This window comes from Callorhinus ursinus, unplaced genomic scaffold (genome assembly GCF_003265705.2).
Source record: "Callorhinus ursinus isolate GAN/ISIS: 27379988/994484 unplaced genomic scaffold, GSC_fseal_2.0 scaffold91, whole genome shotgun sequence".
NCBI classification, from domain to species: Eukaryota; Metazoa; Chordata; class Mammalia; order Carnivora; family Otariidae; genus Callorhinus; species Callorhinus ursinus.
In genome coordinates, this window is record NW_027397153.1 from 2,372,342 (window position 1) to 2,389,963 (window position 17,622).

General features: G+C 38.6%; 1 protein-coding gene and 1 pseudogene across 1 annotated transcript; one reads left to right on the forward strand and one right to left on the reverse strand.

The window, feature by feature from the left end:
- Positions 1-7,343: 7,343 nt before the first annotated feature.
- LOC112817796 (RNA polymerase II elongation factor ELL2-like) lies at positions 7,344-17,431 on the reverse strand. Its single transcript, XM_073888507.1, has 2 exons — positions 17,369-17,431; positions 7,344-9,604 (listed from the first exon to the last, which is right to left on the reverse strand). Exons 1-2 carry the CDS (start codon positions 17,374-17,376, stop codon positions 7,714-7,716), a joined length of 1,899 nt encoding a protein of 632 aa, XP_073744608.1. The 5' UTR covers positions 17,377-17,431; the 3' UTR covers positions 7,344-7,713.
- On the forward strand, positions 13,012-15,054 carry LOC112817798 (T-complex protein 1 subunit zeta pseudogene; annotated as a pseudogene).
- Positions 17,432-17,622: the final 191 nt, after the last annotated feature.

Genomic DNA, 17,622 nt, shown 5'->3' on the forward strand with positions numbered 1-17,622 from the left:
TCTGATGGCTTCATGGGAAGCAAGGTTACCAATTATCTCTACGTTGAAGCTGAATTATCCTTCTCAGAACCCAGTGCAGCAATGAGAAGATTCAAGATAGTGATACCAATTGTTCCTGAGCTAGCTGTGCCAGATCCTTCATCTCAATTTGAAAGTCATTCCTTATTTGACAAGAAGTGTCACTGGAACAGGTAGGCGAGACCATCACTACTTCTCTTCTGTTTTATGTTTTAGTGGAAGTTAATTTGAGATGTTGTGAAAAGAAAAGGCAGAAACACGCTTTTCAGTTTCAACACCTTTAACAAATGAGGAAAGCCAATTTTGTATCAAGTAAGCACCTAATTAGACAAATGGCAGTCAAGGACATGGATCTGAGAAGGGTGCTTTTAAGTCAGGTTTCGATATCTCATCTTCTTGAAAGGAGGACAGGTAGTCCATTGAAGGGATAGCGTGTTAGACCAACAAAGAGATGTTATTCTAAACCTCAGTTATACCTGGGAAAGACTCATGTTTGCCTGAAGAGAAAATAGGAGAAAATTTCATTGCATTATTGCCAAAGATTACTCCAACTGAAATTGGGAATTAATTAACTTTAAAATTCTAATGTTATACTTTGCACAGGAAGCATGGACTTAGACTAAAAAGAGGTTGCATATTAGGCAAATGCTTTAAAGTCTTACAAAACATAAGAGAAACAACACGTTCAACCAATGTTACAAGGATCTCAATTTAAGGGGCAAGAAATTAAAATGAAAATATCAAATATGTGACTAGCAACCCACATAGTATAATAGGTGTATATTCTGCTAATATCTCAAAATTATTTTCTGTAAATTAGATAGTTAATAATACTTTTTTGTTTCTTACTTAGGCCTCAGGACTTCTAAAACATTACTTCATTCCAATTATATAACACCAGCAAAACCCACAAAAATAATGTATGTTGGTGACAGTAAAAACTGTAGAGATAATAGTGCCAACATTTATTAATGATTTCTTAATCAAAAGAATGAAGTGAAAGTTTGATGAAAGCTAAAAGATAAATAGAGCAGATTCATCATTCACTGAAATTGATTATCATTATATAAAATAAAACCAGCACACACATTCTGAACATCAAATAAATTTCAGTTTGGCATCAAAATCATCTACTTTGAAAAAAAAATCATCTACTCTGAGAAATGCTTCCTAATCTATCAGATGAAAATGAACAGTTAAATATCCCATGAGTTTATATCTTTCAGATGGAGGTGATAATGTCACCAAACGTTCCAGACTTATTACATAAAGATCTAATCCACCTAAGAATACTCATTTGTCAGTGACTAAGTTACTGAAAATTTCATGTGGAATTCAGATATTCAATGCTTTTTTAAAAAAAAGATTTATTTATTTACTTGAGAGAGAGAGAAAGTAGGGAGAGGGGCAGAGGGAGAGAATCTTCAAGCAGACTCCCCACTGAGTGCAGACCCGATACAGGACGCATTCTCACAACCCATGAGATCGTGACCTAAGCCAAAACCAAGAATTCGTCGCTCAACTGACTGAGCCACCCGGGCAACCCCACACAATTTTTTAAAAAACTTTATTTATTTATTTGAGTGAGAGAGAGAGAGAGAGAGTGAGCACCAACAGGGGGGAGAGGCAGAGAGAGAAGCAGACACCCTGCTGAGCAGGGAGCCCTATGAAGGGCTCCATCCCAGGACCCTGGGATCATGACCTGAGCTGAAGGCAGATGCTTAATCAACTGAACCACCCAGGTGCCTCCCCCATACCTTTTTAAACTAAGCAAATACATTGAAAATTTCTGGAGCTGGAATCAATGAATAATTTTGATTTGTGTTGGAGAAGGAGCCGGGATCCTAGTCAGTCATGCAGGATTCCCATAGTTCTGCATTTTCATGCTGCTCTGTGGGGAGCTGAACTTAAGTATCTTGATTTCTCTGTATGATTTGAAACTGTGGATTACCTTCTTGCTTGGCTCCCAGGCATTGAGGTTTCCATTTTTCTTCTCTGGCCATTCTGCTCACTTCTGTTCCTCCTTTTATGTTCTAAATGTTGGTGCCTTTCCCAGGACAGAACAAGTCATTGACTCATGGTCTTCCTTAGCAATTATACTCTCTTATTTCATAGCTTTGACTACCGCTACTATTAATGGTCTCTCATGCCACCCCACACAGATAATACATCTATAATAGCTCTTCTGTCTAATGTGGTCATCACTACAGTGTCAGATCAACATATTCCCCTCATATGACTGCCATGAGAAACCTCGGCACAGGAAAATAGAATGCTGGTCCTCTGAGTCACCAATCACTTGGACTGTCAAACTTATCATACTGCTTCTAAGAGGTGATGTGACACTGTAAGAAAATGCCTGGCTGGTATGTGTGCTTAGGTTTTGGTCATGAACTAGAACAAGATCTGTTTTTATTATTGTATCTGTATAGCCTAGAGGAAGCTTCCCACCACAAATTTATATTGACTTCAGAGACCTCGTGCACCTGAATTCATCAGACAATACATTTGATATCTTTTCCATGTTTCTAACTTAAGTGTTTCTCTGTGGATCCCAAAGTCATAGTAAATATTCCTTGTTCTGTTGATAACTTTGAAGTTAATCCCCCTGCCCTCTGATTTGTAATACACACATGCCCACGTTTAACAGGGGAAAGTAATCATAACAAGATCAGCTCTTTTATTGAGTGCTTACCTTGCACTAGGCACAATAATCATATGAGCATTATTATTATTACCAAAATACACACAGGAAAACCAATCTCCAGAGCTATTGTGTAATTTCTCCAGTTATATAGGAAGTGGAAGAGTCAAGATTCAACCCTAGTTATGAATTCAGAACCTAGTCTCCTGCCACAATGCTATAGAAGGCAATGAGTCTTTGTTACTGTTTTGATTATCTACTCATTTGAATATTTGTCAGTAGCATACCTGCTTGAACTCCCTCATGTAGAAGTTTTAAATTAGACAGAAAGGGGTTTAAATCTCAGGTCTCATTACCTAGTCCCGCAACTTTGGTCAAAACACTATAACTCTACAAGCCATAACTTTCTCTTCTGTAAATTGACATAGTAATACCTATCTCACAGCACTGGGATGAGACTTAAGTCAGAAAATTATGATAAAGAACTGAGTGTAGTGCCTGGAATATGCTCCATGATAGACAACGCTTATGGTTATTGTTCCCCATCCTTGTTACCCAACATCATCAGCTTCCCCCCAGTCATAGCAGTATACTGAATTATCTCTTTACATGCTCTAAGAAATCTGCCCAAAGGCAGGAACTGTATTATTAACCAGTTTTCTCAAGCACCCAGTCTACTGCCTGGCACTCAGATCCAATTTTCCTCCCAGTTGCCATAGAACACTTTGTCCATGAAGATGCTACCTTTGTTTGTTCCGAATGTCGGGTGATACCCACCCCTCCAGGCAGTTGTTGGCTTCCCAGTATCTTAGCTCATAGAACCTTTAGTATTGTGTTGTTAAACACTGACACCTCCAAACGGTCCCTTCTGGCAGGACTTTCCTGTTCAGTTATAGCCCCTGTAACCGAGTAGAGAGGGATATGCCTCTCTATGGGACAAGACAATTCCTATATGAGGGCAGCAGCAATCAGAGCAGCTATGACTTGGGAGAAGGACGCAGAGAGTGCAGAGGTTGGACACTCTTGGATAGAGCTTTTTGAGCTGAATTTGACATACTCTATTGGTCATCATGGAAAAAGAAGGTCAAAGCATATGCTTTGTCAAGCAAAAGAAGCCACCTTGCCCTTTGAGAAACAGCACAGAGGTACTAAAACATGTAAGATAACTTTTCAGGTTACTTGTAGGGAATACAAATATAAATGCTAATAAATGAATATGTAGCAGAGGCACTCATAACCTTTGATGAGTAAAGATGATTCAGAAAGATGTTTTAATGGAATCAGTCAGTAAATGAAAATGGTATTTTCATTTTCAAAGCGAGGGAGAGTTTTAATCAAACATATGCTAGTAACTTAATAATATTGATATATACTGATTTAAAAGAACATTGAATCAAAATGCTTACTTTTTCAAAGGCCATCTCCTGTGATATGACTTTTTGAGACCTAAATTGGGAGATATTCTGATTGTACGAATTGATATTTTATAGAGCAGGGGTTGTCTACAGGTGTTTTATAAGAAAATGAATGTCTTTTTGTTCATACAGTAATGTGAGGAATGATGTAATAAACTGGTTAAAAGAGGTAATACTGAAAATGGTTACATGAAAAGAATTACTTGAGTTTTTTAAAGATAATGATAGTTGTGGCAGACAGACTCAGAGTCGGCCCCCTTTTAAAGATGATGATAGTTACAGCAGACAGACTCTGAGATGGCCCCCAGTGATCCCACCTTCTGATATTCACATCCTTATATAATCTTCTCCCTTTGAGTGTGGACAGAATTTGTGGCTTGCTTTTAACCAATAGAGTATGGCGAAGGTAATAGGATGTCACTTCCATGATTATGTTACATAAGACTGTAACTTCCATCTTGCTAGCAGACTCTTTAATAAAGCCCACTGCCAAGTTGTGAGCTGCACCATGGAGATGCCCACATGGCAAGGAACTGAATTCTATGTCTGACCATCATCTTGAAAGCAACCAAGGCTCTAGCCCAAAGCTCAAAAGGAATTGATTGATTCAGGTCAATAACTCCAGAAGTGATATTGGAAGTGGATCCTTCCCCAGTTGAGCCTCAGATGAGACCCCAGCCTTGACCAGCATCTTAAATGCAGCATCATGAGAACCCTGAAGCAGAGGAACCACCAGAAACTGTGCGACAATACATAAGTGCCTGCCATTTTGAGTAGCTAAGTTTGCGGCAGTATTACACAACAGAATAATAGTAATTAATTGCAACTGCCATTTAGTAAGTGTCCAGTACACATCAAACATTCTGCTGTGTGATAATATAGCTAACTAGCTAGCTAGCTAGCTGTATGGTGTGTAGGTAGGTAGGTAGGTAGGATGTTTTATATTTCAAAAAATAGCATTTATGAGAGTAACAAAAATAAAATTAGGAAGCAAGCCAGTGATTTCAAATACTATTTTAAATACTATTTCTTTGGTGTGAAATTATTTATGCACATTTTCTAGTTGCACTTTTGTTTTAACATCTCCATCTCCCCTTTTAAGTCCATTTACCTCCAGTCTGAATTATTACAATATTATTTATAAAGAAACAACTTTCTTGTGACAAAACATGGTACCTATCACAAAGATAAGAGAGCTAGAAGTTAGGTCAGGAGAAAATATACAGATGGAAATATGGAGAGGAAAAATAGGAATTACAGAAATGACCAGAAGAGACATAAGGGAAATGAAAAGAAAATGAGAAAGCATGGTGGAGAAGCAATACTTACAGATATATGAGTAGAGAATTTTCCAAGCCCAATGGACTGCATCAAACCATGGTTTCAAGAAACACTCTGAACCCCAAGCAGGATAAATAACAAAAATCACAACTAGATACATTTCAGTAACACTGCTGAAAACGAAAGACAAGCAGACAAACCTAACACATAGGTAGAAACACGTGACCATCAAAGGAGGAACAACGAGATTGACAGCTAATTCCCTCCACGTGGATAAAACAGCCAAACAAAAATGGAATTATATTTTTGTACTGCCAACAAAAGTAACCAGCAGCTTAGAATTCTGTATCTAGTTAACCTGTCCTTTAAAACTAAAGATCAGTTAAAAGCACATGCACACTAAACTGAAAGGATTCACTTCCAGAAGACCCTACATTAAAGGATAAAGGGAGCTTTTGAAGAAAAAAGAAAATCCACCAAAAACTAATGATGTAATATATGGTGATTAACATAACAATAAAAAAATTAAAAAAAAAAAGAAAAAAGAAAATCATCTCAGTCAGAAATAAGAAAATGGAGGAAAGCCTGAGAAGCAATGGAAAATGCATATAAACCTAAATAACTCTGGACCATACAAAGACATTAATAAATTCCTGTGGGGTTTAAAAGACATAGAAAATGAAAACACATGAAAATAAGCACACACATGATAGAAAGGGGTAAACATGAAAAAGTGTTCACAGCAACATTGCTTGTAATAACAAAAAATTAGAAACAACCCAATCTCTAACAACAAGAGGATGGATAACTAAATGATGCTGAGGTCACATGATGACCCAACATGTAAGCGAGAAACCTAATAAGCTACAGCTTTATACATGAGCATAAAGAAATCCCAGAAGCATAAGAATGAAGAAAATGAGGTGATGACTACATATAGTACGCCATCATTTTCATAAAGATTTAAAAACTGAACATTATACTGTTTAGGGATGCTTATAAATATAGTGGAAGGATTCAAAAAGAAAAGCAAGGGAAAGATAAATGTAAACTTGAGGAGGTGTTTACCACTTTGGGGGAGGCAGGGACACAGGGTAGATGAGAGGAAAACAAAGGGATTGGCAACGGTATTGGGAATGTTCTAATTCCCAGTTCGGTTGGTAAGTTTTCATTTAATCATTAGGCTTCCTAGTGTATGCAACTTATTCTTTGGTATGTACCAATTGTCTTTTGGATGGTGGAGACAAATATCTAATAAAGACAATACTCAAATTTGGGAAAATATTTAAAATCTTAAATTTGTAGGGCGCCTGGGTGGCTTAGTTGGTTAAATGTCCGACTCTTGATTTTAGCTCAGGTCATGATCTCAGTGTCCTGAGATTGAGCCCCAGGTTGGGCTCCATGCTGGGCACGGAGCCTGCTTAAGATTCTCTCTCTCCTTCTCCCTCGGCACCTCCCCCCCCAAAAAAAACTTAGATTTGTAAACATGTTTCCTATTTGAAATGACAGTACTTTGAAAAGACAACTTAATTGAATTGTTAGTTCAAAATCTTTGCATGTTTGGGGGCGCCTGGGTGGCTCAGTCAGTTAAGCGTCCAACTCTTGATTTCGGCTCAGGTCATGAACTCAGTGTTGTGAGATCAAGCCCGGCATCAGGCTCCGTGCTGGGTGTGGAGCCTGCTTGGAATTCTCTCCCTCCCTGTCCCTCCTCCCCACTCACATGCTCCCTCTCTCTCAAAAGTCTTTGCATGTTTGACCACATCACGTGTATTCCCCAAGATAAATACAAGTAACATATTTAAGCAAGGTCAAAAATAAACTTAATGAAATGAAAATGTGTACTGTTTGAAGAAATTGTGGTATTTTGCACAAATTTCTAAATGTCTATGTTTTAAGGTTGCTTTTGCATTAAAGATTAAAAAAAGACACTAGCGTTTCATATTACTCATTATAAGTTTTTATTTTTTAAATGTGTACAAGTTTTATTCAAAGACACTGGATTCTTGATTTTTTTTTAAAAAGGGAGTGAAAACACACATTTTATGTGTAAAAGGGATCAGATGAAGCAGCTTTGAAGGTACAGACAAAGCAAAGTAAAAGGAAGTGAAAAGTAAATAAAGAAAAATGAAAATAACATAAAATTAAAATAAACATAAGTCAACATAAAATCAAATAAACAAAAAAATCAAAAATGAAAACTAAAATCAAAAGGAACATAAAAAGGAAGAAAACTTAAAATGGTAATACTGTTTCAACAAAGTGGTTTTATCCCTTTAGAATCCTAGAGCAAGCAATTCAGCATGTTAAATAAGTAAGCTCATATTTGTTTATTCTGATCCTAGCTCTGTTCCAGTGCTATGATTTTACACGCTGCTGGTCATAATCATTTATTAATCTTTTAATGTGAACCAGCTTGTTATAAAGATACTGGCATCTATGTTTTTCCGCACAATAATTGGGATTAATCTGTCTCATCTTCTGATATTCTAGAGAGATTATTTTATTAATATCCTGATACTCTTTTGAATCTGGAGAAAGGTGCTTCCTCTTTGAATCAAGGTTAATAAATATTCTAGCTAAAGTCAGCATCTTGGCATACAAGCTCTGATATTCATCATATTCTGCTCTAAATTCCTGCTCATACTGCTGACGTTGCTCAGAGGAAACTATAGTGACATAGTTAGCCAAATAATCTGGGAGCCCGGAGGCTGCACCACCAGTCTTCCCAGAAGCAGTGCAAACCTCTTTAGCTTCGTTTGAGTTTGGCTTTGCACTTTCACCTTGTCTTTCTGGATCTGTCTTCTGTCTCCCCATCATCTCAACATTGTACTCTCGGTTCTTTGCTTCATGTTCCACAAATGTATATTCAGACTTCTTATCAGACATCAAAGGTTTTTTCTCCACAGGCTCTGGATACATCACTTGAACTGAAATAGAGGGTAAAATTTTCAAGGGAGGATGTTTACGCCACTGGTTCACAAAGATTTTTCTATTTTGACTAAAGCTGGCAACACGTGAACCTGGAGCCCCAGGTCCTTCTGCATTGCCACAGGAATTGCTGCTGGAGCATGCAGGCTGAGGAGGATGTGAGGAGGGAAAGCGGGCTGTGGGCCGCGGAGGACGGGTGGAGTGGGCAATAGCCTCGGAATGGCCCGAGAGCCCTACAGCAGATTTTGCTCTGGTGTTATTCAAACGGCCATTTGGTGTTGACCGTATTGCAGTTGTCAGGCGAGATATTCTAACTTTTCTCCTCAACAAATTAACAACACCTGCACTGGAAAGCTGTTCCTGGGATGTTCCAGCTGTACTAGAACCTACAGAAGATTCTGTGGAATTGGTACCCGTCGCGTTCTGAAATGCATCTCCTCCTCTGGAAAGCACCAACTCCAATGACTGCCTCTCTAACTCATTATATCCCGGCCAGTCTTTTTGGAGCTCCTTAAAAACACAGTCCTTTAAGGTATATGAAAAATTCTGAGTATTCAGGTTGGCTACTTGGTGCAGAATTTCTCCAAGGGAGTTCATTTCATTTTTGGTGATGCCGTCTTTCTGAAGCCGAGCAAGCAGTTCAGGTTTCTTGTAGTCCTTCAATGCCAATAAGTGAATCACCCTATCCCTGTATGGTCTTGTGTGGACACTGCTAGCAACTCTTGACTTGCGAATTGTGTATGCAGGGTTAATAGGAGCTGTTCTTTTTCTCTCAGGCACTGGATCTGGAGTGGCTTGAGGTGCTTTCCGAATTGGCATTCTTTTCACTACATATGGTTTTCTAATTTCTTTCCATTTGCTGCAGGTTCCATCCTCTGCCTGGATGCTTCTTACTTGTGTCATCTGATAGGAGTTGGTTGTTTTACACATCATTTGATCCTGCATCAAGCTCAGGCAACTGAACTGTGAGGGGCTGTAGCTTGAGATGGTTTTTTGGGTATGGTCTTCATGGTTGTCTTTACTCACATTTGACAACAAAAAGTTAAAGTTGTATACATCGGTGGATGAATCATCTGGGGGGATTTTGATAAGCTCTTGGAATCCCTGGAACTGAAGAGAAGCTTGAGGGCGCACTGTGTTCTCATGGTTCTCGTAAGAGTCAGTTGCCCGAATGGCTGGTTTGGGAAGCTGCGTAGGAAACACAGTGACATTGTCCTGCCTGGGCTCTAAGCCATCTTCTTCCTTTACTGCCACCTCTCCTTCCTTGTTTACCAGTTTCCCCAGTGCTCTGCCTTCATAGGCTGCCATATAGTCATATCTGTGAAGATCAAAGTTCAAACAGTAAAGTACTTTAGGAAACGATAACTCTCCTTGGCATATATACATATATATATATATGTGTGTGTGTGTGTATATATGTGTATATATATATATATATATATATATATATATTTCTTACTGCTATCATTTCTAAAACTGTAATTCTAAAAGATTTTTCCCAACAGAACAAAGGCAAGAAGTGCCTGGTTGAGATAGTACCTGGAGAGGTAAAGCTGGTTATAAAGATCTAATCACTTTCTGATGTTCTCCCTTTCACATTTTAGTCTGTCTTTAGGAGAAACTGTTACCCATCGCTTCTCGGCCTTTTGGCGAAGATCAAGTGTAGGAGAAACTGTTACCCTAACTGGGAAGTGCTAAATTATTCTCTGAGCTCAGTGCATAAAAGTCATCTCCTCCCAGCAAATCCAACATCAAGTCGAGGTCCTTGGTGCGGGGATTAATAGGTGGTACAAGCTTATGGAACTCGAGGAGACGGCTTTCACACAGCATGATTAGAAGTAAGTCCTCCTTGCATTTACTCCGACATGCAAGTGGGCTGTTGAGTCCCTCTGGAGACTGGAGCCTGGCCCATCAACCGGGGCTCTCATTTCATAGCTAAATATATTATTTTGTATTAATAGTGTATAAAAGCCAAAATGCTAGAGGTACTTGTTTCTCTTTCTCAACTCTCTAACCATTACCAACGAGTGGAAGGAACTTTCACCTCCGTAGCTTGCCACTTGCATCCATTATTCTGCTTCTTTGCACTCCTCCCCCAGAGGATCCTCAGCACATCACAGGATTATCCAGGTGAAATTGCCCATGCTGAAAAATTCTTGCAGCTAGGCATTCTAGAGGTGTACAATTTAATCACACAATATACACAGATTATAAGAAATCATTCCAACCACTTTCACACAAAAGATATTAGGCACAATTCTTCTTCCTTTCCCCCTTCACATTCCCAGGCCATCTTATTTTCAGTTTTGCCTCCCTTAACTGCTGGCGTCACTTTCCACCTTATCACTCATCTAGAAAAAGCTCAGCATCATCTTCTACTACTCCCTCAAACATACTTCTCATTAATCTTCCTCCAAAACACCTAGTCAGCCACCAAATTTCCCATTCCTCCAATAGGTAGTCATTGAGTATCTATCATGTGCAGATAGTATTCTAGATGCTTGAGGATATTGCAATGATCAAAAAAAGCAACAAACAAAAACCCTTGCTCTCAGCATGTCTACATTCTTATTAAGTTTTTCTGCACAACATCTCACATCCACCCATTCTTCTCTCATACCACAGCCATTGTCCTAATTTAGGCCAAGAACATCTTAGCCAATATTATGTACTCTTTTTAACTTGATTTCTTGCCTCCAATCTTTTCTTGTTCTAAACCACATTCCAAATTATCAACAATGATTCCAACCAACTTTGCTTTAAAACAAGTGATGGTTTCCTCTACTTAAAGAATAAAATTAATGAAAAGGTGCTCAACATCACTAATTATCAGGAAAATGCAAATCAAAACCACAATGACATAGAACATTAGAATGGCTATGATCAAAAAGAGAAATAACAAGTGTTGGTAAGGATGTGAAGAAAAGGGAATGCTTGTGCACTGTTCCTGGGAATGTAATTTGATGCAGCCACTATGGAAAACAGTGTGGAGGTTCTTCAATCAATTAAAAATAGAAATACCATTTATCCAGCAATCCCACTTTGGAGTATGTACTCAAAAAAAAAAATGAAAATCAGATCTCAAAGAGATATCTCTACTCCCATGTTCATTGCATCACTATTTACAATAGCCAAGACATGGAAAAAAGTATCTACCAATGGATGGATAAAGAAGATGTGATATATGTATATTCAACCATGAGAAAGAAGGACATTCTAAAATTTGTGACAAGGATGGACCTAGAGGGCATTGAGCTGAGTGAAATAAGTCAGACAGAGAAAGAAAAATACCAGAACCATATGATATCACTTATATGTTGAATTTGAAAGCGCCAAACCCACAGAAACAGACTAGAATGGTAGTTACCAATGGCTGAGGGTAGGGGGAAAAGGGAGGTTATCAGTCAAAGATACAAACTTCCAGTTATAAGATGAATTAAGTTCTCAGGATCTAATGAAAGACACAGTGGTTATAGTTAATAATACTGTATTATATAATTGAAAATTGCTAAGTGAATAGATCTTAAATGTTCTCACTACCAAAAAGAAATGGTAATTAGATGACATGATGCAGGTGTTGGCTAATACTATGGTGGTAATTATTTTGCAATATATAAATGTATCAAATCAACATGCTGCGTACCTTAAACTTACACAATATTACACATCAATTCTATCTCAATAAAGCCAGAAAAAGAGAGAAAAATTTAAAACACTTTGGTGTGGCATACGAGACCCTTCTTATTCTGTTCCCAACCTACCCTAAACTTTGTGCCATGTATCTAAATGCTACATTGATTTGTTTACTATTCTCTGAATATGCCCCCAGGTTTGTTCCTACAGCAGGCTTTCACTTGATAGTCCTTCTGCTTACTAATATTCTCCCCCAGATCTTTGCTTGCATTGCTCCCTTACTTTATTCGGAGTCCTTGCATGACCATTCTGTCTAAAATAGTAATATATGCACATACCCACTCCAGTGCTCTCTTTCTACTATCTTCTCTTCTTTATAGAATACTTACTACTTAAAATTATGTTACATATATCTGTTCATTTAATGTAAGTCACCCTTACCAGAACGTGAGCTTAATGCAAGCTTGGATTTTATCAGTCTTTTGCACTGTTGCATCTCCAGTGCCTAGAACAGTGCCTGGCACACACAGTGAGTACTCAGTACATATTTGTTGAGCAAATGAATACATCAATGCACTCTCGTTTTAAATCTCACTCATGCTGGGTTCAGCCAGATAATTTCTACTCAACCTTGGAAGGCCAGTTCAAATGTCACATCATATAGAAGACTTTCCTCTCTTCAGAACTAACACTTCCCTTTATTATAATCCTAGAGCACTTTGTACTACCTCTGTGAAAAACATCACAAAGTGAATCATCTATTACTAATGTGTTTGTCACTTCCACTAGACTCTGGCCTCTACATCCCTGGCAAGTACACTTTACTCACGTTTGCAACACCCTTCCTTTTTGTCCCCAGTCCCTCACTCTGGAAGTAGCAGGTGCATAGCAGAGGGCACCCTCTTGATGTTTGTCGGAAGAATGAATGATAGTAGTACCTTTGCATTTCTCCCAGCAAAGATATATTACTATCAGGAAGTTATATGAAGTCTGTTAATGTCAGAGAAATGTTCTGTTCTTTAAGATGTTTTTCATGATTCTGTTAACTTCACGGTATATTTGTATTTTAAAAAGTGAAATCACTGTTGGACACGCTGAGCGGGCTCTGGGCCCTCCGCACGCCGGCTCTTCTCCTCTCCCTGTGCTAGTTAGCTATGGCGGCCGTGAAGACCCTGAACCCCAAGGCCGAGGTGGCCCGAGCCCAGGCTGCGCTGGCGGTGAACATCAGCGCGGCCCGGGGCCTGCAGGATGTTGCTGAGGACCAACTTGGGGCCTAAGGGCACCATGAAGATGCTTGTTTCTGGTGCTGGAGACATCAAGCTTACTAAAGATGGCCACGTGCTGCTTCATGAAATGCAAATTCAACACCCAACAGCCTCCTTAATAGCCAAAGTAGCAACAGCCCAAGATGACATAACTGGTGATGGTACCACTTCCAATGTTCTAATCATTGGAGAGCTACTGAAACAGGCGGATCTCTACATTTCTGAAGGTCTTCATCCCAGAATAATAACAGAAGGATTTGAAGCTGCAAAGGAAAAGGCACTTCAGTTTTTGGAACAAGTCAAAGTAAGCAAAGAAATGGACAGGGAAACACTTATAGATGTGGCCAGAACATCTCTATGTACTAAAGTGCATGCTGAACTTGCTGATGTCTTAACAGAGGCCGTAGTGGACTCCATTTTGGCCATTAAAAAACAAGATGAACCTATTGACCTCTTCATGGTTGAGATCATGGAGATGAAATATAAATCTGAAACTGATACAAGCTTAATCAGAGGTCTTGTTTTGGACCATGGGCCACGGCATCCAGATATGAAAAAAAGAGTAGAAGATGCATACATCCTCACATGCAATGTGTCATTGGAATATGAGAAAACAGAAGTGAATTCTGGCTTTTTTTACAAGAGTGCAGAAGAGAGAGAGAAACTTGTAAAAGCTGAAAGAAAATTCATTGAAGATAGAGTTAAAAAAAATAATAGAACTGAAAAAGAAAGTCTGTGGTGATTCAGATAAAGGATTCGTTGTTATTAATCAAAAGGGAATTGACCCCTTTTCCTTAGATGCACTTGCAAAAGAAGGTATAGTAGCTCTGCGTGGAGCTAAAAGGAGAAATATGGAAAGGCTGACTCTTGCTTGCGGTGGAGTAGCTCTAAATTCCTTTGATGACCTAAATCCTGATTGTTTGGGATATGCAGGACTTGTCTATGAATATACATTGGGAGAAGGGAAATTCACTTTTATTGAGAAATGTAACAATCCTCGCTCTGTCACATTGATCAAAGGACCAAATAAGCACACACTCACTCAAATCAAAGATGCAGTAAGAGATGGCTTGAGGGCTGTTAAAAATGCTATTGATGATGGTTGTGTAGTTCCGGGTGCAGGTGCAGTGGAAGTGGCAATGGCAGAAGCCTTGATTAAGTACAAGCCCAGTGTGAAGGGCAGGGCCCAACTGGGAGTTCAAGCGTTTGCTGATGCATTACTCATTATTCCCAAGGTACTTGCTCAGAACTCTGGTTTTGACCTGCAGGAAACACTAGTTAAATTTCAAGCGGAACATTCAGAATCAGGTCAACTTGTGCGTGTGGACTTAAACACAGGTGAGCCAATGGTAGCAGCCGAAGTAGGCATATGGGATAACTACTGTGTAAAGAAACAGCTTCTCCACTCCTGCACTGTGATTGCCACCAACATACTCCTGGTTGATGAGATCATGCGAGCTGGAATGTCTTCTCTAAAAGGTTGAATTTGAAGCTTCCCTCGTGTCATCGGAATCATGAAGACTCCACAGGTGATCCTAAGAATATAGCGACGGAATTTTTGTCCAAGCCTCAAATAATTTTCAAAAGCATTTTCTTTTCCCATATGAAAAAGAGAGAACACTGACACCTAAAATTCTGAAGTTCTGAAATTAGTGTTTTTTTAAATTGCACTGCAATGTACACACATTAAGCAGGCCGTTTTTACCCGATGAAAAGGATGTTTTGCTTTAGCTTCAGTGATATAAAAGTACTGTGTGAGATAAGTATATGTTATCCACCTTGTTATTAAATGTTCCTTGAAAAACAAATTATAATGGTTTAATAATAATTTCTTCTAATGGATGTATTTTAATTTATCCAATAGGTCCCTATACTGTTACACTTGTAAGTTTTTATAATATAAATACTTGAACTTAAAAAAAAAGTGAAATCACTGTTGCAGAGAGAATGCAAAATATTTCCTCAGAAAACCAATGAACTGCTGAAGTATATTCGACAATATAGTGTTCTAATGTATGCACAAATGCTTTGTTCGATTCTTCCTGGAGACCTCTAGTAGACACAGGAAGAAATAATATATCCTTCAGTCTCTAAGTCTGCAATCTTTGGGAGAATACGTAAGCTATCTCTAGGGTAGTCCTGTGTCCAGTGGAAATAACAACAACAAAATATTCGTTAACACAAGACTGGGAAGTGGGGCACATTATGACAAAAAGTACAAAATGGTATTGATAGACCTGAAAGAAGACTTGAAAACATGAAGAATTCATGATTTCTGAAAAGAAAGTGCCATACTGTAAGAATGCCAAGTATTTATTAAATTATTCATGATTTAGTACAATTACAATAACAACTTGAGCAGGATCTTTTTTCTTTAAATCTTGTCAAAACTATTCTAGAATTCAACTGTAAGAAAAGCTAAAACAACTTCACAAAGGAGAGCAAGAACAGGGAGTTAACCCTACCTGGTATCACCACATAGAGAATAATTAACAGAGTCAGGAACTAGCATAAGAAGAGATTGAAAATCAATGAAAATGAACAGATACCTGAGACACAGAGCCCAGGAATTAAATAGATGATTTATTTTTTTAAAGGTTTTATTTATTTGAGAGAGAGAGAAAGACAGAAGCAGCCACTGAGAGCAGGAGTGAGCGGGGAGGAGAGGGAGAAGCAGGCTGGGAGCCCGATGCAGGGCTCACAAGGGCCCTGGGATCATGACCTAAGCCAAAGGCAGACGCTTAACTGATTGAGCCACCCAGGCGCCTGTAATAGATAATTTACAAGACCATCAGTAATCAATGTAGAAAAAGGTAGATTGTTACATAAACACTGCTTAGGACAAGTTGTCAACATTTTAGCAAGTATATAAAATTGGAATCTCCCTTCAAACCATATTATAGAATGAATTCCAGGTGTATTAAAGAATTAAAATACGAAGCCATAAGACAACAAAAGACTTGAAACTTAAAAGTAACGGTAATGATCACATAGAAAAATGAGCATAATGTATTGCACACAAAATAATTATCACATAAAGAGTACTCAAATTCTATCTCATCAAGCCCCCAAATTGGTATCAAAATGAGGAAGGCTTGAAGAATAATACTTGATTTCTCTATCTGGAGGCATGCAGGAGAATATCACGCTTGTGACCTAATTAGCACTGCAGCAAAGTTATTTGTATGCATGGGCTTTAAGAAAAAGTTAATTGATCAAACTGTTGAACACTCTCCAAACTTTCTGATTAATTCAATATTAATGTAATAGTAATAATATAAAAATTATATGCCAACAAAATTGAGTATCTCTTCTAAATTGTCTACTGTGCCATGTTGTTACCACCACGGAATAGATGTTTATTTCAAAGGCACTATGTGATTGGATGGAAATAACAAATAAAATGACTACACAACTAATATATTCTAAAAGGTCATTGGACAATTGCTGTCCCACTTTGGCAAGCCACTCATAAATCTACCTGGCTCTCTAGCAAATGCCGAAGCACTTACAATGACAAAACGTGATTAATCCATCTCAAAGTAACATACAGTTGACACTTGAATGCAGGGGTTAGGAGTGCCAACCCCCTGCACAGTGAAAAATCCACATATAACTTCTGACTCCCCCAAAACTTAACTACTAATAGCCTACTGTTGACCAGAAGCCTTACCAATAACATAAACAGTCGATTGGCACACATTTGTACGTTATATGTATTGTATAGTGTATTCTTACAGTAAAGTAAGCCAGAGAAAAGAACATCTACTAAGGAAATCACAAGAAAGAAAAAATACATTTACAGTATTGTACTGTATTGATCAAACACAAATCCATGTATAAGTGGATCCACGCAGTTCAAACCTGTGTTGTGTCACCTGCACTTACTTCTTATTACACTTTAATAATACTTCAAAACCTTCCTTTGACCACTGTGGTCCCTCAACTCAAACTAATGAGCCCACCAACCCACACACTCTGGGCTATCCTGCCTGAGAGAGCAGGAGGCACAAGGAAACAGCCATGCCAGGTATCCTGGATATCACTAAGACCCAGTCTCCAGCCTCCTTGCCGGCTCTGTCACAAAACATAGTAACCAATTAAATCCAATTTGAGTCACTCTTGCCAGTTATCAAACCTCTTGAGGTCTGGCCTAGTTTAGAACTAATTCTACCATTTCTCACCTATCCATTGTTTTGGGTCATCATCCAAATCACAAGCTCCAAGGGAGCTCTACTCTCTTCTCTGTGTATCCAAGACACTGCTGGGAACTTCCTTTGTTCTGCCACTTTCCTACCCTGCTAGAACTCTGACATCACAGTTAGCAGTTTCCTTGAACATTCTCCATCTCTCATCTTAAAGTGAAACTCAACTTTCCCCAAGGATGCTACTTTATCTAGAGCGCTCTCAAAATGAGCCCACTTGTTTTCTCTGACTC